General features: G+C 40.9%; 2 protein-coding genes across 2 annotated transcripts in view; one reads left to right on the top strand and one right to left on the bottom strand.

Annotated features, from left to right (window-relative positions):
• The window catches only part of VTI1B (vesicle transport through interaction with t-SNAREs 1B), a 23,538-nt gene extending 6,179 nt beyond the window's left edge, over nt 1-17,359 (top strand). The window contains exons 2-6 of the mRNA XM_007121859.2: nt 8,449-8,507; nt 11,230-11,421; nt 13,627-13,800; nt 15,382-15,443; nt 17,034-17,359. Coding sequence (XP_007121921.1) covers nt 8,449-8,507; nt 11,230-11,421; nt 13,627-13,800; nt 15,382-15,443; nt 17,034-17,130 — 584 coding nt within the window. The 3' untranslated portion in view covers nt 17,131-17,359. The remainder of the gene's footprint in view (nt 1-8,448; nt 8,508-11,229; nt 11,422-13,626; nt 13,801-15,381; nt 15,444-17,033) is intronic.
• ARG2 (arginase 2) overlaps nt 17,319-25,000 on the bottom strand; it is a 26,584-nt gene continuing 18,902 nt past the window's right edge. Inside the window, exons 4-8 of the mRNA XM_007121860.2 lie at nt 22,517-22,676; nt 21,549-21,643; nt 21,268-21,372; nt 20,133-20,269; nt 17,319-17,806 (exon numbers count right to left, since the gene is read on the bottom strand). Coding sequence (XP_007121922.1) covers nt 17,601-17,806; nt 20,133-20,269; nt 21,268-21,372; nt 21,549-21,643; nt 22,517-22,676 — 703 coding nt within the window. The 3' untranslated portion in view covers nt 17,319-17,600. The remainder of the gene's footprint in view (nt 17,807-20,132; nt 20,270-21,267; nt 21,373-21,548; nt 21,644-22,516; nt 22,677-25,000) is intronic.

Raw genomic sequence — 25,000 nt, 5'->3', positions numbered from 1 at the left:
CATTGCAGCAGCTTCTCTTGTTGTGGAGCATGGGCTCTAGGTGCATGGGCTTCAGTAGCTGTGGCTTGCAGGCTCTAGAGCACAGGCTCCGTAGTTGTGGCGCACAAGCTTAGTTGCTCTGTGGCATGTGGGATCTTCCTGGACCAGGGCTCGAACCAGTGTCCCCTGCATTAGCAGGAGGATTCTTAACCACTGCGTCCGCAGGGAAGTCCCCCGTTTTCGTTTTGTAGATATGTTGATTTGTATCATATTTTAGATTCCACATATAAGTGATATCATATGGTATTCCTCTTTCTCTTTCTGACTTACTTCATTTAGTACGATAATCTCTAGGTCCATCCATGTTGCTGCAAATGGCATTTCATTCTTTTTAATGGCTGAGTAATATTCCATATTATATATATATTTATTTATTTATTTATTTACACACACACACACACACACACACACACACACACACACACACCCCACATCTTCTTTATCCATTCATATGTTCATGGACATTTAGGTTGTTTCCATGTCTTGGCTGTTGTGAATACTGCTGTTATGAACATAGGGGTGCATGTATCTTTTTGAATTATAGTTTTGTCTGGGTATATGCCCAGGAGGGGATTGCTGGATCATATGGCAACTCTTTTCCATACAGTTTTCCATAGTGGCTGCACCAATTTACATTCCCACCAACAGTGTAAGAGGGTTCCCTTTTCTCCACACCCTCTCTAGCATTTGTTATTTGTAGACTGTTTGATGATGGCCATTCTGACTGGTGTGAGGTGTTACCTAATTGTAGCTTTGATTTGCATTTCTCTAATAATTAGTGATGTTGAGCATCTTTTCATGTGCCTACTGGCCATCCGTGTATGTCTTCTTTGGAGAAATGTTTATTTAGGTCTTCTGCCCATTTTTTATTGGGTTGTTTTTTTTGTTGTTGTTGAATTGTATGAGCTGTTTGCATATTTTGGAAATTAAGCCTTTGTTGGTTGCATCATTTGCAAATATTTTCTCCCATTCCGTAGGTTGTCTTTTCGTTTTGTTTATGATTCCCTTTGTTGTGCAAAAGCTTGTAAGTTTGATTAGGTTCCATTTGTTTATTTTTGTTTTTATTTCTATTGCCTTGGGAGACTGACCTAAGAAAACATTGGTGTAATTTATGCCAGAGAATGTTTTGCCTAGGATCTCTCAGAAGCTTTTAGTTTGATGTAGCCCTGCTCGCTTAGTTTTGCTTTTGTTGCTTTTACTTTTGGTGCCAAATCCAAAATATCATTGTCAACATTCAAGTCTTTAATCTTTTTTGAGTTAATTTTTGTATATAGTGTAAAGATAGTGGCCCAGTTTCATTCTTTTGCATGTGACTGTCAAATGTTTCCCAACACCATTTATTGAAGAGACTGTCCTTTTCTGTGAGGGAACAGGAAACAAATATTTCTCTCTCTCCTGGCACAGAGCTTCTAAAACCCTTGTAATTTCTGGGAGCATCTTTTATTCAGTGAGGCTGCTCTGGGTGGGCTCCTGGGTGGCTTCTGGATGGGAGCTGGTCACCAGAAAGACCAACCCATGATTAGAAGCTTGGATTTTCAGTCCTGCTCCCCACTTCTCTGGAGACGGGAAAGGGGCTTCAAATGGAATTAATAATTAACCATGTCTATGTGAGGAAGCCTTCATAAAATTTCAGTAGTATGGGGCTCAGAGAGCTTCCAGGTGGTTGAACATATCCACACTGGGAGGGTGGTGCACCTCAACTCTGCAGGGACAGAAGGTCCTGCGGAACAGAACAGGAGGGGAAAGAGACCCTCCAAGACCTTGCCCTATGTCTCTCTTCATCTGGCTTTTCATCTGTATCCTTTATCATATCCTTTAATAAACTGGTAAACCTAAGTAAGTGTTTCTCTTGAGTTTTGTGAGCCTCTCTACCATATTAATTGAATCTGAGGAGGGGGTTATGGGAACCTCCAGTTTGTAACCAAATTGGACAGAAGTTGTGGGTAACCTGAGGACCTACTACTTGCAATTGGCATCTGAGGTGGTGGTGGGGCCAGTCTTGTGGGACTGAGCCCTGAACCTCTGGAATCTGATACTGTCTCTGGGTAGATAGCGTCAGAATTGAGTTGAATTGCAGGACACCCAGCTGGTATCTCAGAGAATTGCTGCTGTGGGGAAAAAAACCCATACATTCAGTGACCAAAAGTGAAGTGTTCTGTGTGAGTAGTAAAGGAGACACATGGGAAACAAACAACAGGAGGAAGGACTAGGTTTTTTCCTATACAGGAGAGAAAGATAGGAGGGAGAAAGACTGGGCTTTTCCTAATACATTTCCCCATTGTATATCTGGGCTCCTTTTTTGTAAGTGAATTGACCATATATGTATGGACTTACTTCTGGGCTCTCTTTTCCATTCCATTGAGCTTTGAATCTGTTTTTATGCCAGTACCATACTGTTTTCATTACTATAGCTTTGTAATATACAGTTGACCCTGGGCACCAACCTTCTGCACAGCTGAAAATTTGAGTGTAACTTGTTGGCCCTCCTATCCAAGTTTCCTCATTATCTGCAGATTCAGCCAACCACAGGTTATGTAGTACTGTAGTATTTACTATTGAAAAAAAATCTGTGTATAAGTGGACCCGCCCAATTCAAACTCTTGTTGTTCAGGGGTCAGCTGTAGTTTGAAATCAGAAAGCATGATGCCTCCAGCTTTGTTCTTCTTTTTCAAGATTGCTTTGGCTAATTGGGGTCTTTTGTGGTTACCTACAAATTTTTGGATGTTTGTTCTATTTCTATAGAAAATGCCATTCATTTTGCTATTATTTTGTTGAGGATTTTTGCATCTGTGTTCACCAAGGATATTGGCTTATAATTTTCTTGTGGTGTTCTTCACTGGTTTTGGTATCAGCGTAGTGCTGGCCTCTTAAAAAACTTTGGAAGTGTTCCCTCTTCTATCATAAGCTCCATATTTTGTCTGTTTTGTTAATTATGTATCCTAAGCACCTAGAACAGTGCCTAGTACATACTCGGTGCTCTATAAATATTTGTTGAATGATTGTATAAATACTGTGAATTGTTGGGAAGAAAATAGTAATAATATATGATTGGGTATTAAAACTCAGTGTGATTTTATTTCTATTCTACCATGTTTTCCACAGTTTCACCACTTTTAAAATCAATATATATATATGCCTATTTAAAAAAAGGATAGGATAACAGACACAATGTGTCCTACTTTAGGAAGTTTGTATGACAATGACAACCCATTAGCATATGTGATAATTATTAATCCATTTACTATTACATTAAGCACCTACAACCATAATTTCTAGTCTTAGCTTTGCAACATATGAAAATGTTTCTCCAAATACCTCAGACTGCTATAAATTCTTATCCAATTAATAGAGTAAGTACCTATAGTCATGATTTTTAGTTTTAGTTTTGTAGCACCTGAAGACACATGTCTTAATGAACATCATAAAATTATTGAGGGCTTCCCTGGTGGCACAGTGGTTGAGAGTCCACCTGCCGATGCAGGGGACATGGGTTCGTTCCCCGGTCTGGGAAGATCCCACATGCCGCGGAGTGGCTAGGCCCATGAGCCATGGCCTCTGAGCCTGCGTGTCCGGAGCCTGTGCCCTGCAACGGGAGAGGCCACAACAGTGAGAGGCCCATGTACCGCAAAAAAAAAAAAAAAAAATTATTGAAAGTTTTTCATTTTAATTCACTTAAATCTCAGTATCTATACATGAGACTCCATTATTTTAGAAACCAGAAAAAATAATAACTATGAAGGACCATATGTAACAGGTTGGTAAACACAATTACTCACTAACTGCAGAATTTTAATTTTTCCAACACTCTTCATATTCTTTGGTGAATTTTGTTTTTGCTTAGTTTTTCCTACCTAGGGATTTACTTTAAAAAACAGTGGTAGTTACTATTTATTGAACCCTTAATATGCCTGGCATTTGTTATGTGTTTGTTACGTGTATTGTCTCTTTTAATTCTTTCAGACAACTGTACGAGGTCAGTACCGTTATATTTATTTATAGTTGAGAAAACAGGCTTACAGAGGATCAGGTAACCATGTGGTCTACAAAGAGGATGTAGGTCCTAGAAATGCCACAATGGGGCGCCAAAAACATTAATCACAGATTTTAAAGATCCTGGTGAAACTGAAGTTATTTCCACAGTTCTGATGGACCAAGGTTAGTCATTCTTGGGCTGGCAATTCAAATAGCCTATAAGAAAGAGAGGCTGCCACCTTGGTCGAACATGAGGTGGGCTTCCTCTAGCACTTTCAGAGCTGGGTGTTTCCATTTTATTCCATGTCCGGGGCATTGTGTGGCCATCCACCCAATTTACCAAACATTCAGCTTCAGAGTGAGTCACAGGTGAAGGGTTTGGGAAGGCATGTGGGGTAGGGGATAGTGTTATTTGGAGTAGCTCACTCTTGTTTCTGGTGTCCGTTCTACCCAGTATCAGTCCTGTTGTTTTGTAGTTGATTGTAGTGTTAATTCTAACTCCATAAAAAATTAAGAGGTTAAGAGGTTTGAACATATTATACCTGTATACCCTGGGAGCATGAAAATGCCCCTCAACACTATAGTGTACAGAAGCACTGGGTTGGGAGTCAGGAGACTTGCATTCTGGAGCTAGTGTTGCTACACATCTACTCTTTCTGTGGCCTCTTGGGGAAGACAGTTTCTCCAGGCTCTAATTTCCTCAACTGCTAAATGAGAAGGTTAGACTAGATGATCTCTGAGGTCCATCTCAGCTCTAATAGTCATTGATTTCACAATTCTGAGTCTAAAGCATAAAGGAACAGCTATTGATACCTCTCAGTTGGGTAGGGGTTTGATCTCTTGAACCTTTAAAAGTATGTAAGTTGTAGAGCACTCCTAGTAGAATGCATGCCTTATGAAATCAGATAGAGAGCAGAGTATTCCAAAAAGACTGAGAATAACAGAATCAATCAGGGAAGTTAGTGAAAGGATCAAAATTCTGTATGCTGCCACCTTCCCCCCCGCCCCACTCTTATTTATGTAGCCACTTTCTTTGAGTCATTCTAGAATTTGCCTCTCAGGAATGCAGATTTTCATGTCTTTTAACAAAGAAAGAATAAAGGAGGAGAATTTATGACTAATAGAGATGTAGAAAAATCTAGGACGAGAATGCACTTAGAGAATACTGTCATCTTGGATCAGAAGTGAGTGTGCTTGAGTTTGGAGATGTGCCTATTCAGAGGAGTGATGACACTCAACACTTTAGTGAATGCTTATTACAAAATAATATGATAGCTCTCCATGGAAGTAGCCATTCTTGATTGCAGATATTATTTCACTGCTGATAGCTGAAAACACAGACTACTCAAGGATAATAACAGCTGCTTTGGCACTTATTTCAGTTACATCATGGTTAGTCAAGATGTAGGCCATTTGCCAGGGCTGAACTTTCTCCTATTTTTTTTTTTTTAAACAAAAAACCCTGGTTTTTGTGAGTGGTGTGTAGTGAGAAATAGTTTACCTTGAGTACCTATTTAGGGAATGTCACATTGACAATGAAGGCAGCTTAGTAAAGGGTGCATTGTCATTTGCTCTTGTAGGCAATAGCAGTGTCTAAGGAGTACCCTACCAGGTACTATGGAATGTATAAAAGAAAAAGCTATGGGATGTATAAAAGAAAAAGTAAATTTCTCTACTCAGAAGGAGCTTGATCTCAGTTTGAGAATATAGAATATACACAAGCAAAATGATTTATGATCAGTTGAAAAGCAGTGGACAGCTGACATGCTAGATGCTGTAACAAAATGTAAAAAATGATTAACAAAATGTAAATCCATATAAAGCATTACAGTGGTGTTACATCTTACATGGTATTTGGCTTTAAAGTCAAGGTGTGAGATGAAAATCAGGGTAAACAGAATTATCCAAGAAAATCTTAGGACAGCATGTTGAGTACCCACGTGCCATCCCTTTGTAAGCGCAACTCAGCTGTTTTCTTGGCATTGGAAAAGATTGCTCTTTCTTCAGTTGATGGAAGTGCTGGCTTGTATTTAGAAATCACATTGAGCTTTTTAAAAGACCGTGTCCTTATACATGCTACAGTATGGATGAACCTTGAAGACATTATGCTAAGTGAAAATTGTAAGATTCCTCTTATATGAGGTGCCTAGAATAGTCAGATTCATAGACACAGAAAGTAGAATGGTGGTTACCAGAGTCTGGGGAGAGGGGGAATGGGGAGTTAGTGTTTAATGGGTATGGAGTTTCAGTTTGGGATGATGAAAAGGTTCTAGAGGTGGATAATGGTGATGGTTTCACAACATTGTGGATGTACTTAATGCCCTTTAACTGTATACTTAAAAACGGTCAAAATGGTAAATTTTATGTTATGTATATATTTTACGACAATTAAAAAAAACTATATCCCCAGATTGTGAACATAATTCCAAAAGATGAGTTCAAAAAATATTATAAGCAATGATAACTTTGTGGTAATAAGTAGATTATGTATAGATTTCCAGGGAGAACATTCATTTGGATGTATACATTAAAAAAAAAACTCCTCATAAATAGGACTAATTTTTGCTTGTTAGATATGCTTATTAGGGCTTCCCTGGTGGCGCAGTGGTTAAGAATCCGTCTGCCAGGGGCTTCCCTGGTGGCGCAGTGGTTAAGAATCCGCCTGCCAATGCAGGGGACATGGGTTCGAGCCCTGGTCTGGGAAGATCCCACATGCCGCAGAGCAACTTAAGCCTGTGCACCACAACTACTGAGCCTGCGCCCTAAAGCCCGTGAGCCACAACTACTGAAGCCCAGGTGCCACAACTACTGAAGCCTGTGTACCTAGAGCCCCTGCTCTGCAACCAGAGAGGCCACCACAATGAGAAGCCTGCGCACCGCAACAAAGAGTAGCCCCTGCTCGCCGCAACCAGAGAAAGCCACACACAGCAATGAAGACCCAACGCAGCCAAAAATAAATAAAATAAAATAAAATTAATTAATTAAAAAGAGAACGCTTAAAAATAAAATGAATCTGCCTGCCAATGTAGAGGACACCGGTTAGTTGCCGTGGAGCAACTAAGCCTGTTTGCCACAACTACTGAGACTGTGCTCTAGAGCCTGTGAGCCACAACTACTGAGCCCACGAGCCGCAACTACTGAAGCCCGCGTGCCTAGAGCCCGTGCTCCGCAACAAGAGAAGGCACCACGATGAGAAGCCTGTGCACCGAAGAGTAGCCCCCGCTCGCCACAACTAGAGAAAAACCCGCGTGCAGCAGCGAAGACCCAATGCAGCCCAAAAAAAATTAAAAAAAAAAAAAAAGATATGCTTGTTAGGTATGATCTACCTCCTCACTTTATAGTCAAGGGAGGAGGTTAGGTCCCAAAGAAATGAAGAGAATTATCCAAGCTTACATGTTGAGTCAGGCCCAAAGCTAGAACCAGAACTTAAGCCCCTTTACTCACCAGCACTTCCCCCATACAGATGTTTACCAGGTGACAGCATGCCAGTACTCCCTTCATCATTTTTGCTGTGTCCAAGCACCATTTTTACTATAATTAATCATTTTCTTTATATGAGTATTTCATGTAAAATGCATTTATTTAATACATAAAGTTACTTTAAAAGGAAATTTTACATCACTACCTTAAATGGAAAATCTATAGAACCTATCTAAATGATCAGAAAAAATACAGTGAAGGCAAAACAGTGCTGTTTTAGTTAGATGTTATTGCTTTGAAGCTAAAGCCTGTTCTGTTTTTGTTAAAAGGGGAGATTAGTAATTTTTAGGTGTTAAAGACATACTAGCACTAAAATGATATGATGCAAAGTACTGAACGAGGAGTGACTTTTTCCCTGTGTGAGTCTGGTATTTTACGTCATTTCCCATATCACTGCCAGTGGGTATGGCTAAGAAACTTGTGCTGTATACCATGCAGTCTCTCTAGCGAGCAGAGTAGGTGGATTTTGAATTTGTTTTGCAGAACAGCAGTGGATAAGGGTTAATATAGAGATGTGATTTACAGTGGGAGTGAAAATGGGGACAAAGATTTCAGAGAACTAGTATTGTTAAACATTCTTATTGATGAAAGTGTTCCTGGTCCCTCTGTTAGGATGGGTGAAAAAAGACTGATAATGATTGATTTAGACCTGTTGTCTTTCCTAGTAGGGATGCTATTGGTCTTTGGGGCCAGATCATTGTTATGCAGGACTGTCCGTAGCATAGATATTCTTGTTCCCTGGACACTTAATGCCAATGGTAATACCGCCCCTCTCCCTTTCCCCCAGTTACTGTGATAACTAGTTCCCCTGTGTTTCTAAATGTCTTTTAGGGGTGATTAAGTACTGTAGTAGTACCCTCAGGAAAGGAATGTGGAGTTTATTCTAAGCAGAGGGTATAGCCTCTAGGAATGTTTGGAAGCAGGACTGAGCATTGAAAACTTGTCTGTCTTTTCCAGAAGAGAAGAAGAAGTTGATCAGAGATTTTGATGAAAAGCAACAGGAAGCAAATGAAACGGTGAGAACAAGGAACAAGTCCTTATATCTTCTTCCTGTTTGTTGGTCTTTTCCAGAAGTAATGCTTGTGACCTGATCACAGATTAACTCTTCCTGTCCATTGATCTTGCTTTTGATTATTTCTTACCAAATGAGGCCAGTTGATGGGGCTGGGTGTTGAGGGGCAAACACAAATGGGTAAAGCTTGGAGACTCTCCTGAAATGAGTCTTTGACAATACATTGCTGCTGTAATAAAGACATTCTCATACTTCTACCTGGGTGGTCTTTTAAAATCTCATTTTAAAAGCTGGCCATTAAGATCAGTTATTCTCCTTTGTTAAACTTACTGTCACACAAAATGGAGCTCAGAGGTGGTTCTAGCCATGTTCCCTTCTGGTTTGGCGGTTTTTTGTTTTTTTTTTCCATAATGATGGTGAAGATTTATTGAGTGCCAAACTCTGTGCCAAACACTGCTATCTCATTGACACGTATGATCCCCCCATCCTCCCAACCACCAGCAACAGACACTATTACTGTCGTCCCTACTGTACAGATAGGAGACCAAGGCACAGAGAGGTAGAGACAGTTGCCCAAGGCAACACAGCCAGCAGATGGCAGATCTGGGAACTGCCCTCGGCGCTGGAGTATATATAGTAGTTGCTTGGGAAGACACAGTTCCTTTAACCTCCCACCCCCATCTCCAGTTGGAGTCCCTCCCACCCCACTTGCGCCCACATACCTGCCTCAGATCCCCTCCCCTCAGGGCCAGCCATGAGGGCCTCATCCGACTCGCTGGCCAAGACCTCCAGGGTGGGACTGTCCAGCAGGAGGTCCTCTTCCTCTGACAGCACGGGGCTGGGGTATGGGGCGTACGCCAGGGGGCCCAGGGTCTGGCTTGTGAAGTTCTCCATGGGGTATGCTGAGAAGCCAGGCCCCGGGGCCTCCAGGCTGGGGGCCGGGTCCAGGTTCCCCACAGGGCTTTTGTTTGTTTGTTTGTTTGTTTGTTTCTTTTGGAGAGTATTGAATTTTGCATATATGCCAGTGTAGTTTTTATTTTGTTTATTTATTTATTTATTTATTTTGGGGGCTGCGCCGGGTCTTAGTTTCGGCATGCGGGATCTTTCGTTGCGGTGCGCAGGCTTCTCTCTAGTTGTGGCCTGCGGGTTTTTTTCTCTCTCTAGTAGTGGGCTCTGTAGTTTGCGGCACGTGGGCTCTTTAGTTGAGGCGTGCGAGCTCAGTAGCTGTAGCTCATGGGCTTAGTTGCCCCGCAGCATGTGGGATCTTAGTTCCCTGACCAGGGATCGAACCTGCGTCCCCTGCATTGGAAGATGGATTCTTTACCACTGGACTACCAGGGAGGTCCCTATTCCCTTCTGTTTTAAAAGACAGAAGGATTTGGTACCTTGGGCAAGGCATGCATAGACAGGATGAGTTCCCAGTCAGGACCCAAAGCTTGTCAGATGTTGGTCCAGGTTGCTGAGCAGTTTAAGAACTGCTTCTCTCTTAATCTGTGCCTTTTCTTTAACAACAACAAAAAACAAACAGACAAAAAGCAAGTTTTGCTCTCACCTTTTAGAAGTAAGGGTCCTCTGTTCTCCATATCATTGTGCTCTGGCTTCAGCAAAACATTTTAGGAGGCTGGAGCTAAAATCCAGGTCCCTGGTAGTACTCCAAAGAAATAGTTGCCCTAGTATTTGCTACCCCAGAGCAGACTGAAAAATTCTTTTTAAGCCAGAGAACTTCTTTATTGCTTGCTGAAGAACAACTTCCTTACCTCAATGCAGTTCTGAGAAGTTAAGCTTATCTGCATCCTTTTCTCTGTTCTGCATCTATTTTAAGAAGGATCAGCCTACCAGACTGTGGAAACTATCTCCTTCATAATGAGAGTACCAGAAACTTTTCTAATACCTGTGTACAGCTGGGCATATCCATGATACCTGTTACAGAGCCAGTCTTCTTTTTCACTTAACATCTTGGTAGCATTTCAAAAACCTTTTAATTAATACCAATTTATTTGTTTGGTGCTTAGATACTTTCTTTCCCTGAACTTAAAAAAATTAACCAGTCCTACTCTGGCCATCCCAGGCAGATGAAAATTACTTATGGCTTCATGTAAATTGGGTCTAGGTGTTACAGTTTACTTATCCCAGAAAAAATGGAAATGATTTGGACCCCTGGTTATTCTGACATGGAGACAAACAGTTGATTTTCAGAAGGAGGAGGAAGGGAAGAACCTTGATGCCATACCCCTATCATTTTTAGTACAGTAGATCACAGAGTGCTTCATGATAGCGCTTGAACCATAACAGGCTAAGAACTTGGTATACTGAAAAGAGAATTTGAAGATTGTTGAATCCTGACTTCTCTTGTTATGTAATCTTGAGCAGGTTTCATCAAGTCTTATATATGAAGTAGAAGTAGTATTTCCTACTTTATTGATCTGTTGTGAGGATTAAATGAGAGAATGCATGTAAAAAATGTTTAATAAGCTATAAGGTACTTGTTAGTTTTCTCACTCATTCATCACATACTTTTTGAAGGCCTGTTCTATGCCTGCTAGGCACTGTGCCAGACACTAAGAGTAATGAAGTGAACGTGTCACATGTGGTTCCTGCCCTCCTGGACCATATGGTTGAGTATCTATTTACAGTGGTCTGTGGTTTGATTAGTCCAAACTAGACATATTACCCATATGAGAGAGAACAGAAGCAGGCCATCTACTCACCAGTTTCTGCCTTCCTAGCTGGCAGAGATGGAAGAGGAACTACGTTATGCCCCCCTATCTTTTCGTAACCCTATGATGTCTAAGCTTCGAACCTACCGGAAGGACCTTGCCAAACTCCATCGGGAAGTGAGAAGCACACCTTTGACAGCCACTCCTGGGGGTCGAGGAGACATGAAATATGGTACATATGCTGTAGAGAATGAGCACATGGTAAGCTTCAGCTATCTTTTCCCTTACTGGTCTGTGGTACAATGATTAACCACATTGTGGAGTACAGTTCATGTTATCAGTGCATACTTGACTCTTTTTTTCCACCTTATCCTCTTTCTTGCATCCAATTCCCCTTCTCCCCTTGGGTGCCCACCTCTACTGAATTTAATGCAGATCATTCCAAACAATTTGCTTGTTTAGATTTCTTTATATCCTTTATGTATAAAACAGTGCTTGGTGTGTAGTGGTGATATACAAGTGTTACCTATTCATATTACATCTGGACTCTGTAGTCTGATTCATTGATCCAGTTTCTTTCTCACATATGCCCCCAAAGTTCAGTTAGGCTTTTAATTTATCAGAGTATTGTTACAAAATTAACCCATGCCTTCCCTTACATTTATATCAAGATGGCCCAACAGCCCAGATACAGTAGAGAAAGCAGGCTGCTTCTCAAAAAGCGGGCTAACACCTTACTTTGTTGTGATGGAAAGTGAGCCAGACTGACTCTCTAGCCTCCAGTATTCTCATTTATAAAATTAGACTGACTAAGCCCCGAAAACCTGTATTCTCAAACTGTCTAGAGAACATAGTTAAAGGAATAAAACTTCACAAAGATTAAATTTTATGTGTTACATTTGGGATTATATTCCACAGCACAAAGTAGAAATGGCCTGACCAGTAATGTGGGAGAGAAGTGAACGGGGGCCGCAAGTGCAGACTGCACGGATGTAGAAAGGCTAATGGCACAATTTTAAACAAATCCTATTTCATGATACATCCTGAATATAGTTTAAGAGATATTCAAGTGATACTAGCCTAACATTCCTGATGTCAAAACTAGAGTATTTGAGAATGTTAAATTTTCAAAATTCACTTGTGAAAGGAGGGTGAGAAAAGGCTGGCAAGTAGAGCTTGTTAAAGTGAGATGAAAGATGTATAGTGACTTTGGTCATTTGTGACCCAAAAAGCCCTGAAAACAAAAAGGGGGGAGATAATTCCAAATAATAATTTTGCTTTAAAATTATTAGTTTCAGAAACTATTTAGATATACAAACCACCTTCCGTAGAATTACTGTTCCGAATCTGGGGTTGATTTGTGTGACCTTACTGTCTCTTCCTGCTCTTTCTTAAGCCTAATCAGTTGAAAATCCCCATCTTTTATTTTTAAAAACCCTTTTTCCTGCTGCTTTTAAGCCAATGTAACTGGGGTTTATTTCAGCCTCATTCAGTGGTTTCCTCATCCACTTGTTCATATGCCATATGTGAACTGAAAAGCCTTCTTGTTGCTTCTGATCTGGGAATGCATCTTTTGCCTTCTTGGTGGTGGGGTCTAGTGCTAATAGTCACCTGCTCAGTAATAGGCCTTGTGAGCCAGCCCCTTTTTGAGTGTGTGCACATGCGTGCTTTGAATAGCTGAGAACTTAGAGCTGCATCCATTTCTGTCAGTGGTTATTTCTGGCCTGACAAAGCCTACTTCTGTCTTTATGCCTTCTGTGCTTAGGATTATAGGTGGAATAAAACTTTGGTGGAGATTTAGAAATAGGGTGCTTGGGAAATTAGGGCCGCTTTCTTGGCTCCAGATACTACCTTCCCTGAGAGCAAATCACCACAGTGCAACAACTTCAGTTTTTGTTTTCTGTGTTTGGCCTAAGGTGAAATTCTTTTGGAGGCTTACCAAGAGTGTAGCCACTTTTTTCCCAGAATGTGGTAGTGTCTCACACTTTTAAATGAGTTCTATATGTGCTGAAAACAAATAGCTTATTCATGGTCCCTCAATCCTCAATACCAATCAGTGGGCATTTTCAGTGAATTAAACTATTTCTAGGGCTGTAGAGTTTAGTTGGTTTGCACTCTCAAAATTCAGGCTGTATGCATTTTGGGGAAGCTACTGCACCCCACATCAGGGCCAGTGCCTCTCAGAAGTTGCTAGTCCAGAAAGCCCATGAACCAGTTCAAATTCATCAGGAGTACAGGGAAAATGCTCTGATGTGTTTAATCCTTTTCTTGCCTCACTTAAGTGTAAGAAGCAGTGAATTGGGAGGTATTATGATCCTAGATTGAATCCCAGGCTCTCTTTTAGTTTGATTTGTTAGCATCTTCGGTTGTCTTAAAAGTAATGAAAATTATTGCACACGATATTCCTTCTTATAACTTCATTTATAATGGAAGAAGTATAACATTTCCCTTCCATACTGCTGTCAGAATCGGCTACAGTCTCAAAGGGCATTGCTTCTGCAAGGCACTGACAGCCTGAACCGGGCCACCCAGAGTATTGAGCGTTCTCATCGGATTGCTGCAGAGACTGACCAGATTGGCTCAGAAATCATAGAAGAGCTGGGGGAGCAACGTGAACAGTTGGAACGTACCAAGAGTAGAGTAAGTCTGAGTGGATGGGGAGAGGGGCAAGAGTGGGGAAAGTAGGTGGGCCCGTTACACCCCGATGCCTTGCTAGTGCCAGAAGCTACCACAGTTCCAAATTCAGGGTATGACCTTTTAGGTTCTTACTCTTTTCTCTGTCTGTAGTTTGCTTGGCTGAAAAATATCCCTTGGAAGTAATTTTACTTCTAAGATTTAGAAGTCATGGGGCGGGGGGGCGGGGGGGGTGGACTGCAGAAATCCAATTTCTGCGTTTATTGAAGATTGTCAAATAAGATTGTAGCCACTCCATCCTTTTTACGAGGTCCTGTATTATGAATCAGATTTTCATTTCTCATATGTCTAGTAGAACATCTGCTATTCTTAGGAAAGTTAAGATCTCTTAAAGTAGATGATGCTTTCATGTCATTTAGAGCCAAGGCTATTTTCCACATGTCATAAAATAGTACTACTGACAATTTATAGAGGTTCAATTCTGGGCTCTAACTCTTTACTGTTACCTAAGGTAAGGGAGATCATTGTGAGAAGAAAACAAATACTCAGGCCAAATGATGACTATACTGTGGTGTCTAATCTACTACACTCTAAGAGGCTCTGGAAAACAATTCATTCCTTCCTTTCTGTACCATCTGCAAAGGAATTTTAAAAATAGTACAACTTGCCAATGGAATGCTGTATTCTTAAGAGCATGAGGCAGGTCCAAACTGAAAAACAGATACTGTGGGCAAGACTTAGATATATGAGAAAATCATCTCAAATCCCCACACTGAGTTATTTTTCCAGCTTAGTAGCTGTAATTCTCCATTCTTAAAATTAAGTCAAAATGATGCCCCCTTCCCTCCTTAGTGAAAATTCACAATAAAGTACCAAATTCAAGATAAGCTGTAGAGAAGGCAATTTGTTTACAGATTGTATGTTTTTTTCACTTTTGAACTTACCAGGTGGATTAGTTGAATTTAAAAGCTGAGGAATGAGCTGAGAGATCAACTTAACAAGGCCACTGGGGAACAGGAACAGAGGGCAGGTGGCATCTGTTGAAATATCCTCCAGCTGTATAGATTAGTAACAGGCAACCAAAAGGGAATCAAAAAGGCTTTTAAAAAAATATTTATTTCCTTTCACAATTCAGTGTGTCTCTTAAAGGGATAAAGAAAAAAGGAGAAAGAACCAGATCCCCAAAATGGTAGTCCACCAGCCCGCAAAAACAAACATTAACTCAAGAGGCTCTTCTGGAGTTTGGCTGATGAAATTCAAATCTTAAGTTGCTCAGTGACTTCAGTTACTGGCAGGTACACTTGGAAGACTTTGAGTAGTCAAGGTGAAGGATTAGCCCAGTCCCAGAAGTCTCCCCACAGCCACCTTGGGATATAATAATTCCTAGGCCTACTTGATGAGTACTAAAGTATATTGTCCTTTCCAGTTTCTTCTACTTATATGGAGAGGCCATCATTTAAATTGATTTGATTTCTGGGAGTTTTTCAACATATACCCCTTAATGCCCACTGTCAATTTAGGAATGTTCAATTCTACAGTGTGTACTTTCGAAAGAAGCGGGAAATAATTGCTATTTTCTCTTCTCAGCTGGTAAACACAGGTGAAAACTTGAGCAAAAGCCGGAAGATTCTCCGTTCAATGTCCAGAAAGTAAGTTTTAAAAATAGTCACAAGATTAATTTCTCTTAATTCTAATATCTTTCAACCAAGAATGTCAAAGCTTTAAACAGTGACCGGCAAAGGTGCTAATAAAGCAGAAGAAATAAAAGATATCGTATAGTTAAATATCCCAGGACAAAATCCTTTGTTAAAAGTATATATACTGCTCTGATTTAGAGCAGTGGAAAGTTTGTCCACTGGAAGGACTTTTATTTTATTTATTTATTTATTTATTTGGCTGCGTCGGGTCTTAGTTGCAGCACGCAGGATCTTTGTTGCGGCATGCGGGATCTTTTTTTTGTTACCGTGCACGCGCTCAGTAGTTGCGGTGCGTGGGCTTCTCTCTAGTTGTGGTGCGCAGGCTCAGTAGTTTCAGCGCGCAGGCTTAGTTGCCCCGCAGCATGTGGGCTCTTAGTTCCCCGACCAGAGATCGAACCCGCATCCCCTGCGTTGAAGGCAGATTCTTAACCACTGCACCACCAGGGAAGTCCCTGGAAGGACTTTTAATCCCAGCTTACTTTCCTTAGAGAAGACAGCACATGGGAATAGAGCTTCATATTCCTGGAAATAAATCTGTAAAAACTTAATTAGAAAACTTTTCACTGCTACTGCTTCGTACTTGCTTTTGGCTCTGCTTGCCCTTTATGGGAGTCAACCCCTTATTTGGGAGCTCTGTCTTGTTAGTAGAAGTTGCCTTTAAAAAAAAAAACGTGGAGGTAAGTGACAGCAACAAAACCAGGGGCAGAAAGGAAGTATTGCCACTGAGACTGAATTTGGGGTAAGTGGGTGTAGGTATGCGTGAAACAAACTACAACCGAGTCATGAAACGAGCAGGAGCGTGAGATTTTCCTAAACAGCAGCAAATTCCTTGTGGAATAGTGGAATACATTCAGTTTAGAGTGATGAGATTTTTTGTGTTAAGAGAAGAGTATAAGAGCTTCAAAAAATTTACTACCTACCTTTATAAAGATACCCATAGAGGAAGAGAGTAAAAAGGGCAAGAAGTTCACAAGAGATTGAAAGGCACTACTCAGCTTCTAGTTAGTTACTTATCCTAAAGCAGGAACCCCTCTCCGCACCTGAGCTGGACTTCAGCACTGGAGTGTCTGCCGCCAACCCTTCTCCTAATGTGTGCTCACAGCTGTAGCGTGTAATCAGTGCAGCTCTAGATGGTTAGGTAGTGAGTTTGTATTTCTGCTGTTTTGAAATATGATTCAACCTGATTTCAGAAATGGTGTACTTCTTCATATGTATATTTAATATTTTTCGAACTAGCTGCTCATAGAAAAACTATTTTTAAAGTGAAGTACTAACTAACTACCATTTGAAGACATTTTAGAAAAAACATTTTTATGCTTTGGTATCTATTGCCCCAATTTTCAATATTTCTGTGAGGTAGATAGTAGTAATTATTTATAAGTTTCTTTAGCTGGTAATATACTAAGTGGCTACATGATCAAAAATTCAGTCTGCCTCACAGTATCTGGCCTTGGCCCCAGGTCAAACCCCTAAGTATTAAGAATGGAAAGAAATAAGGTTATCCAGACTTCTGACTGCATCCCACTTTGCTTCTCCTTGTAGAGTGACAACCAACAAGCTGCTACTTTCCATTGTCATCTTACTGGAGCTAGCTATCCTGGGAGGCCTGGTTTATTACAGATTCTTTCGCAAGCATTGAACCTCCTACAGGGAACGGTTTGTGGACCAGGACTGTGACTCTGTGAATGGTGTTAGAGATGTGGAAAAATCTTACTGTTGCTGTGAGCTAACGGTTCAAGAAGGCACTGTGTAGCCAGACTGTGGGAGGAGGGAGGAAGATGGAAAACCACTTAAATGTGAAGGAACAGCAATAAGACCAGTGTGATATACCAAGGTAGTAGATGCTGTTTATGACTTCTTTAAGTTTACATAGTGCTCTAACATATTAATATCCTGTGAGCTTCAAAAAACCAAATACATTTACAGTAGTATTATCAATCAGTCACCAAAATGAAGGGGAAGGAAACTTTACAATTGTGAGAATGCACAAATGTTCTCATTAAGGCAGTATTGACCCAGACAATCATTTAGTATCTGTCACCACAAATCAAATGCCTCCCAACTCTAGAATGCCCATTGCGACAAACACGTGTCGGCGCACAGTATTTCCTAAATTCTCACACGTTCTTCACTTTCCGATTCATCTGGTGAACTGGGAGTAGGAAGTTGGTCATAGACAATGTGCCCTCCCTCCCTTGTCTGCCCAAAACTTGAAGCAATCACATCCACTGCCAGGCTGGCTGTAGCCTTGGCCTCTTCCTCTGACGCAGCCAACTGAGGATTGACTTCCACAAGATCCAGTGCTGAGAGCAACCCTGAAAGAACAAAAAGTATGACCAAAAAAACTTCCTAGCTGCTACTTTCAGTGAGAGTCAACCCACCTGGGTAGAACAAGCTAAGGTAAAAAACAAGTCATTTTCTACTATAAAATTATCCACCGTCAGGAAGCCCCTTATTCCTCATTCTTTTGGGCATGAATTTAAGTTAAAAACACTCATAAACCAGAGTAGGATTGAAAGAAACCTTTAAGGTAATAAAATCAATTATCCCTGTTCAGTGAACGTAACAGGCACAGCTGACAGGCTTTCCAGTTCGAGTAAAAGCTGGGTCAGGGTTGGGGGTAGTAGCAAGAGTTTCCAACCTAGTCGGGAAAATGTATCATTTCCAGTGTTTCTGGGCCCTCCTAAATGCCTGCCTGTAGTTGCGTGAAGAGCAGATCTCTCATGTCTCTCTCACTAGCCAGAGCTCGGTTCCCACTTTTGAACTCTTTTGCTGCATCTGTATCTCTTAAGGCACCATGTGCCCTAAAGTATAGTTATTACTCCATATCTCACTCTCACCCCTGAGCTCTGAGGGCAGGTTCCACTTCGGACACAGTTTTTAGGTCTCCCATCAGACTAACCCAGCATCTTGCACTTGGTCAAGGGACGACTTGGTCATACTTTAATTTGAACTCCAGTTACCTTCTGTGACAGTTTGGGAACTTGTGCCAGAGGGTTTGAGATGGGAAGATTAGACCAGAAAAGAATCTATCCAGACCTGCCCTCTACCACCGCCCCAATAATGTATGTATGTATGTATATATACTTCTGGGTATATATAGTTGGTTATTCTGGATGAAGTTAATCTACCTCCTTCAAGAGTCATCTGAAGAAACTAGCACTGGAGAATACAAGTATCCAATTATTTAGGGTGGCCATAAAGCCTGGAAGCAGGGGTGAATATACCTAATGGTTTACCGATATTACATTATAGTACCGATACATGTTATGTTCAGTGCTATTACATCCACTCAGTGTGCCGTCCCTTATTAGCAATGCAGAGTTCAGTGTGCTGTGCAAAACTACAATGAGCAGGTATGTTACTATAGCGTTTCCACCAATCCCTGCCTGCACGTGCATCTGTGTCTGATGGCTTGTGTGTCTGATTTCCACTGACTAAACGTGGAGCTTTTCATAGCCCAGAAGTAAATCAAGAGGGTACAAGCTATTAAAAATATATATTACCCATGTTTCTAGACTGTTGCCACCTTGTAAATTAATTTAAGCAAAGTGCTTTATCTATCTAGTTGACAGTGTCAGGACAGACAGCCTTTTAGAATAACATTGCAGCAGGGGAGGGAGGGACACGGTATGACCACTGCCCCATCTAAGTGCTAGAGGTTACCAGCCTGTGCTCTAAGTGGTGTTACTGGGAACCAGAATGGAGAATTGAACTTCCAGGTTCACTGGCCAAGGACAATTGACAACGTCTACTGTTGTGGGTCTGAGAATAAGGCTATCTTGCCCCTGTCAGATCTGATAGACAAGCATTCTTCCCCTTTCTTTAGTGCCTAAGGCTCTGGTAGGCTTCAGAGCCAGGGAGACCATTTCTCAATTTCCATATCTATCCCAACTAGCCAAGGGTTTTCTATGGTCCTGGACCTTTCAGTGAGAGGTCTCTGTGCTATTTTGACCCCAATTTCACAAGGTGGTATTGGCTTAAATTTTGCAATGAGAGGTCATTTAAAGTAGCCTTAAAACCAAAAGCTTTCTGACAGAAATGGAAACTGTTTGCAAATGAGTATGAGTTGTGGGATAGTAACCTCTTGTAGCTACTCTCGATGATCTAGCATTCAGTTTACTCATCTTCCTGTCAGCCATTCATCTTCCAGTATCCCCCTATTACAGGTCCTATCAAACAAGCCCTAGTGTAAGACTTACATGAAAGGACCCAAGGTATTGTCCAGCTTTGAAACATCTTCAAGAGAAGCTTTGACTTGAAATTCTTAACTCCCAGTGAACCAACCTCTTAGTGTCAGGCTTAAAATTATAGCTATTTGGCCTTGGCTTTCCATCTTAATCTGCCTTTATACAATTCAGATGCAAAGAACTGCATCAGTTTGGCAGTTTATTCTTGTATTTATTACACGTTTAAGTAGACAGACAATTTTTTATTCAGTGTTACCTTGGCATATTTTGTTATAAAGCCAGGACCAAACATGCCTCTAAATGACTGTCCCTTATTAGCCTGATCACGTGACTTATAGCTACAGCCGTTTAAGCAAAAACGATGTCGGCAGTGACGTAATAGTAGAAAAGATCCCCTGGCAGGCAAGAGGCTTCAGCATATTATGTAGTTAGCAGGTTGATCACTGCTTACCTGTATTGTGTACTTCCTCAGTAATATACATGCCTTCTCGATAGGTCAGTCCCCCTACAACAGGGGTTCCTGTGGCTGGAGCCAGCGTAGGGTCAAATGCATCAATATCAAAACTCAGATGGATTGGCCTTTGTCTTCTTGAAAGGAGTAGAATAAGAACAGTCATTTGGGCTGTACTTGGACATTCATCTGTCCTACAGTTGCAACTCCTTGATTTTTGTTGCTGTTAATCCTAGTACTTTGTTAATATAGCACATTTCCAGATTTCCTCTTCTGGAAGTTATTGAGTATGTTAGATGCCTACACACCACTTCATAATTTTTCCCTCTGTTCTGTGTGCCTCAGACAGACTAACTCCAATTTGTATTTCTGATTTACCCTGGGCATCAGAGCCTCTTACATTAAGAACTATCAATAGAGGGAATTCCTCACTTGCATAGCACATGGGTTCTGACAGATTCTAGTTTAGGTTGGGTTGATCTAGGTTACAGTTGCAGTTGCTGTTATAATCTGAGAGAATAACAGCAGCTCTGAACTTAACTCTGAGTTTGTGTTTGCAATCTTACCATCTCCTCCTTCTAACTTGTTTAGCCCAGGTGTCCAATGGCTGAAGCTAACATACAGCAAACACCTATACAGTAAATTATTTGCACTTCTTAATAGCTTAAGAAATGGCATAATTACCAAAATGGATTAATTACCAAGGTGGCAATTAATCACCCAGAAATGAAGACTCAGCACTGGGAAAATGCTCTTAACTAGCATTTGATTAGTATTCATCTCCCATCTTACGACACTACCAAGATTTGCTTAATATAAAACTTTCAGATGAAGCAGTAGTGAGGCTGGGGGGAAGAGGACAGTTGAATGCTTCTCCTCTCAAAAGGTAAGCATTAAAAATGGAAAGAGAAATTCATGAGAGCTGTTTTCCGTCCCACCCCCAGAAGAAAAATATGACCTATATTTCATACTCTCCCTTTCTGAATTATCTGAATTTTTTAATATGTACATGTTTTGCTTTTATTTTAAAAGAAAGGTCATAATCCTCAAGAGACAGGCTAAAGTGTACTGCCCACTGAGAATCTGCCCTGTTCCCTTTGGGACCTAGAAGTAGATATCCATTGTAGTTACTTACTTGCCAATCAGCAGATCGAATGTCTGTTCCATGACCTTCTGGATACCAAGTCGATCTATGTCTCTCATGGAAAAGTACTGGATATCATAATTCTTTAAAATAAAACTGGTGACATACAAAGGAAGGAAGCCTTAGTTTAAAGAGCATTTTTAATCAAATGGTGGGGGGGCGGGGGTTGTCTTCCTAGTGACCTACGACAGGTTAAGGCAAGAAACAACCCATCAAGTGGAACATTAGTGGCCAGGACAGGCCCAAAGCTCAACTCTAATGTATCAACTTACTGTTCAGGAGGGTCCACATCTCTTAGTCCAATGTATACAATACTTGGGGAAGAGATACAAGGTTTGATCCAGGAAAATCCTGGGAGTTGTGGGACCTATGAAGAGAGGAATGAACAGGATTCATCAAGGATTCTTGGTCTCATCAACATAGTCCCCAGGTGCTTCCCAGTGTGCTTTCTCCTCTTACCCACAGTATATGGGTAAAGCAGCAGACACACTTGATCTGGGAAGGAACTGATAGAAGTGGAAGTGATTCAGAAGGGCAGATGAAGAACACAGCTGAAGAAGAAGAATAAAATACCTTCTCTTAAGGTGGCCTTGGTTTCTCATTAACTTACCTAAATAGCAGGAATACCGCTGATTAGGCCTTTCCATCTCTTTGCACACTACTGAATTGTTTACAGATTGGTTCTTGAGATGGCAACTGGGTTACGTTTCAAGTCCCCAACAGCCAAAACGTGAATTCTGCCTAGTGAATAACCTTTGTACTGTCCTGGTTTAACTTGGTCCCTCACTGAGGGGAGAGATACACAGATTCTAGTCTATGCCTAGCATGGTCTCCCATGTCTTCTGAACAGCCTGGGAAAAGATTACCTAGAGGTAATCATGGTTTTACTTGTCTTCTAGACCAGTGGGTCTGAGAGTGAGGCCTAGGAGGTTCTTACCAAGAAGTCTTCCGGCTGTAAGTGTATCAGATCACTAGAGTTACTACCCACTTACCACATTCCTTTATTATGAGATTATGATCCCCCCCTAAGAGCAGGGACCATGTCCTAGTCATCTTTATGCCCCCAGCATCTAGGCTGTCTGGTCCAAAATAATGTCTGATGAACAAATGAAGGAGTGGTAAGCATTACTACAGCCACCATAAACCCATCCTTTACAGAAATGTTACTGAAGTAGACTCTCAAAGCCCCAGGATAACCCTTGCAAGCTGTTAAACGTTCTCTTCATTTCAGCCCACTAACCTTGCCCTGTAGTTCTTTGAGGAGAAATGAAACTGGCTGTCCGTGGAGATTTCCAGATGAAGTGGTGAGGGGTGTATTGATGTCAGCATGGGCATCAACCCAGACCACACAAAGGTCTGGGCAGTGCCGGGCGTGCCCACTAATGGTACCGATTGCCAGGCTGCAAAGAACAAACAGTAATATTAAAGGCCTTCCGCTTGGCAAGCATCACTAACAAATATCTTCAGCCAACACAGCTCACACTTTGTCCTCAGGGCAAAGTCAAGACCCTAGATTGAGGCTGGATTTGGATGAGACAGAGTCCGTGGGACTGTGTTCCCGAAGACGAGACTTGAGAGAGAGAGAGAGAGAGAGACAGGGAGGGATGGAAGGCTCTAAAGATTCAAAGCTGACAACTGGTTATCCTTGTAGTGTGACAGGTGTCATTGCTGCCCCTAAATCCCTTTAATTGGATCCATTAGCCTTGGCCCAGAAAAGGACCCAAAATATTTGTTCAACAGATGAAATCCTGTTAAATGATATGAGCTGTATGTAACAACTCACTAATACTACTTAATACCTCTTGAGAGACCAGGGAGATCTAACTGCTTTTAAAGAATCAGTTATGTTAACTTGTTAAGGATAAAAATTAGTATTACAGCTGTTTAGAAAGATTATGTGATATTTCCTAAAACAAGAAGTCAAAGTTTTTTTAAAGACATCAAAGTTAACAGGGCAACCCAATTAAAGACCTCATTAGATCACTGAATAAAGTAGAAGTTTATTTCCATGTTATCTTATATACATTAGCATGGCATACAAATATCATTAAGTGTTTCTGGTTTTTGCTTTCCTTGTCCTTGGTCTCCGCTTGCATTAGCCAACTGTCCTGTCTGACCTGTAGAAATATAGCTGATGAAATTGTGCTTGGAAAGCTGCCCAAGCTTCCTAGGAACCAGAGAATTTGACATAGATGAGAAATGCAGCTTAAGCACCTTAGGAACTAACTACAGTCATCTTTCTTGATCAGTATAGCCTGAGGTAGCATTTTAAGCTCCATGTCCCACATAGGACCTTTTCGAGAGATAGCATGGATTAAGTCAGAATATTGGGGGTCTTTCTAGGAAGAAATGTGTGAAATAGGGCAAGTCATCTAACCTCTCTAGAGTGCAGTTTCCCTTTCTATAAGATAGGGATAATAATCTTAGCCTGTTTAAGTCAGAGTTGGTTTGACGATTAAAGCAGTAGTGTATGTTGTACTATTAAAGGGAGCTGAGTGACCTAAAAATGCCTCTTCCTTTAAAATATTCAACAGCTGTTCAGGTTATACACACATCCCTTCCCTTCTAGAATCTTCCGGACAGCCTAGGTTTTAGCACTGAACAGGAAACAGGGAGCAGTGATAGAACTGCAATCTAGACACAAACAAAAGAAAAACCAAGGATTATGATAATTACAATAATAAGCAGTCTCCAAATAGTATGCTGACAAGAAGAGAGACAGTAAATGAACTTTGAGCACTGAGCTAAGAGATAAGAGATCCACCCTTGGGTTATTTAATCAATTTCGGGGTTATTTAATCAATTTCGGTAGAGAACCTATGACTGACTTTCTTATTCTACTTAAAATTTTATTCCTGATGAGGAATCTACCTGCATTTGCAGTTCCGTTAAGTGATCTGAGAAGCTCTCTGAGTACCTCAGGGGAAGTTGCTAGATTGGATCTCAAAAGAAAATTTAATTGCCCATAGAGGTCACAATGGACTTGAATCCCAGCTCTTCTACTTCCTGGCCCTAAGACCTTGGGTAAGTTATCTAACCTCTGTCCCTCAGTGTACCCAGCAGTGAATTAGATAAAATTGTATCTGCCTCACGGCATTACTTTGAGGATTAACTGAGAATATGTATGAAGTGCTTGATATTCCTAGTGCTTCAATGCCATTTTTCTTTCTACCAAAACTTCATTACTTAGCTCAAATCACACTTCCCTGTGAAATATGACTACTCTAGCCCAGACTGATCTCTTCCTTCTGAGATGTAGGATTCAATATTTTTTTCATTCCATGTGTATTTATTTCATTTAATCCTAATAGATCACAAGTTTCCCATAATCCTTAGCACTGCTTGAGAACTCATCAGAACAGTGCTCGATAAAGTGCATGCTGATTCACTGAGAGGAAGGATCTAATGTATTAGCCACCTAGGGAGGCTAATACAATACTGTAGAGGGTAGAGAATGTATTCACATGCCAAGTGGGGCATTTCTAACAAACCTATTAGCAGAAATGCTTTAAAAAAAAAAAAAAAGCCCCAATTCAGCCTATCAGTAGATCCCTCCAATTCTCCTAAATAACCAAAATGAAAGTCATGAGACAATTTTAAGAAAGCTTTCCAAGAAATAAGCATGAAACATACTGTCTAAAAACTTTGCTTAGTTTAACTCTGAACTTGTCCTTATACTACGTGATATTTTCTCCAGTGGTACATGATCTTAGACATGAAAATA

Source organism: Physeter macrocephalus, chromosome 11, assembly GCF_002837175.3.
Source record: "Physeter macrocephalus isolate SW-GA chromosome 11, ASM283717v5, whole genome shotgun sequence".
NCBI lineage: Eukaryota > Metazoa > Chordata > Mammalia > Artiodactyla > Physeteridae > Physeter > Physeter macrocephalus.
Note: the sequence above shows the minus strand (reverse complement) of the source record. Positions and strands in the feature narration are given on the sequence as shown.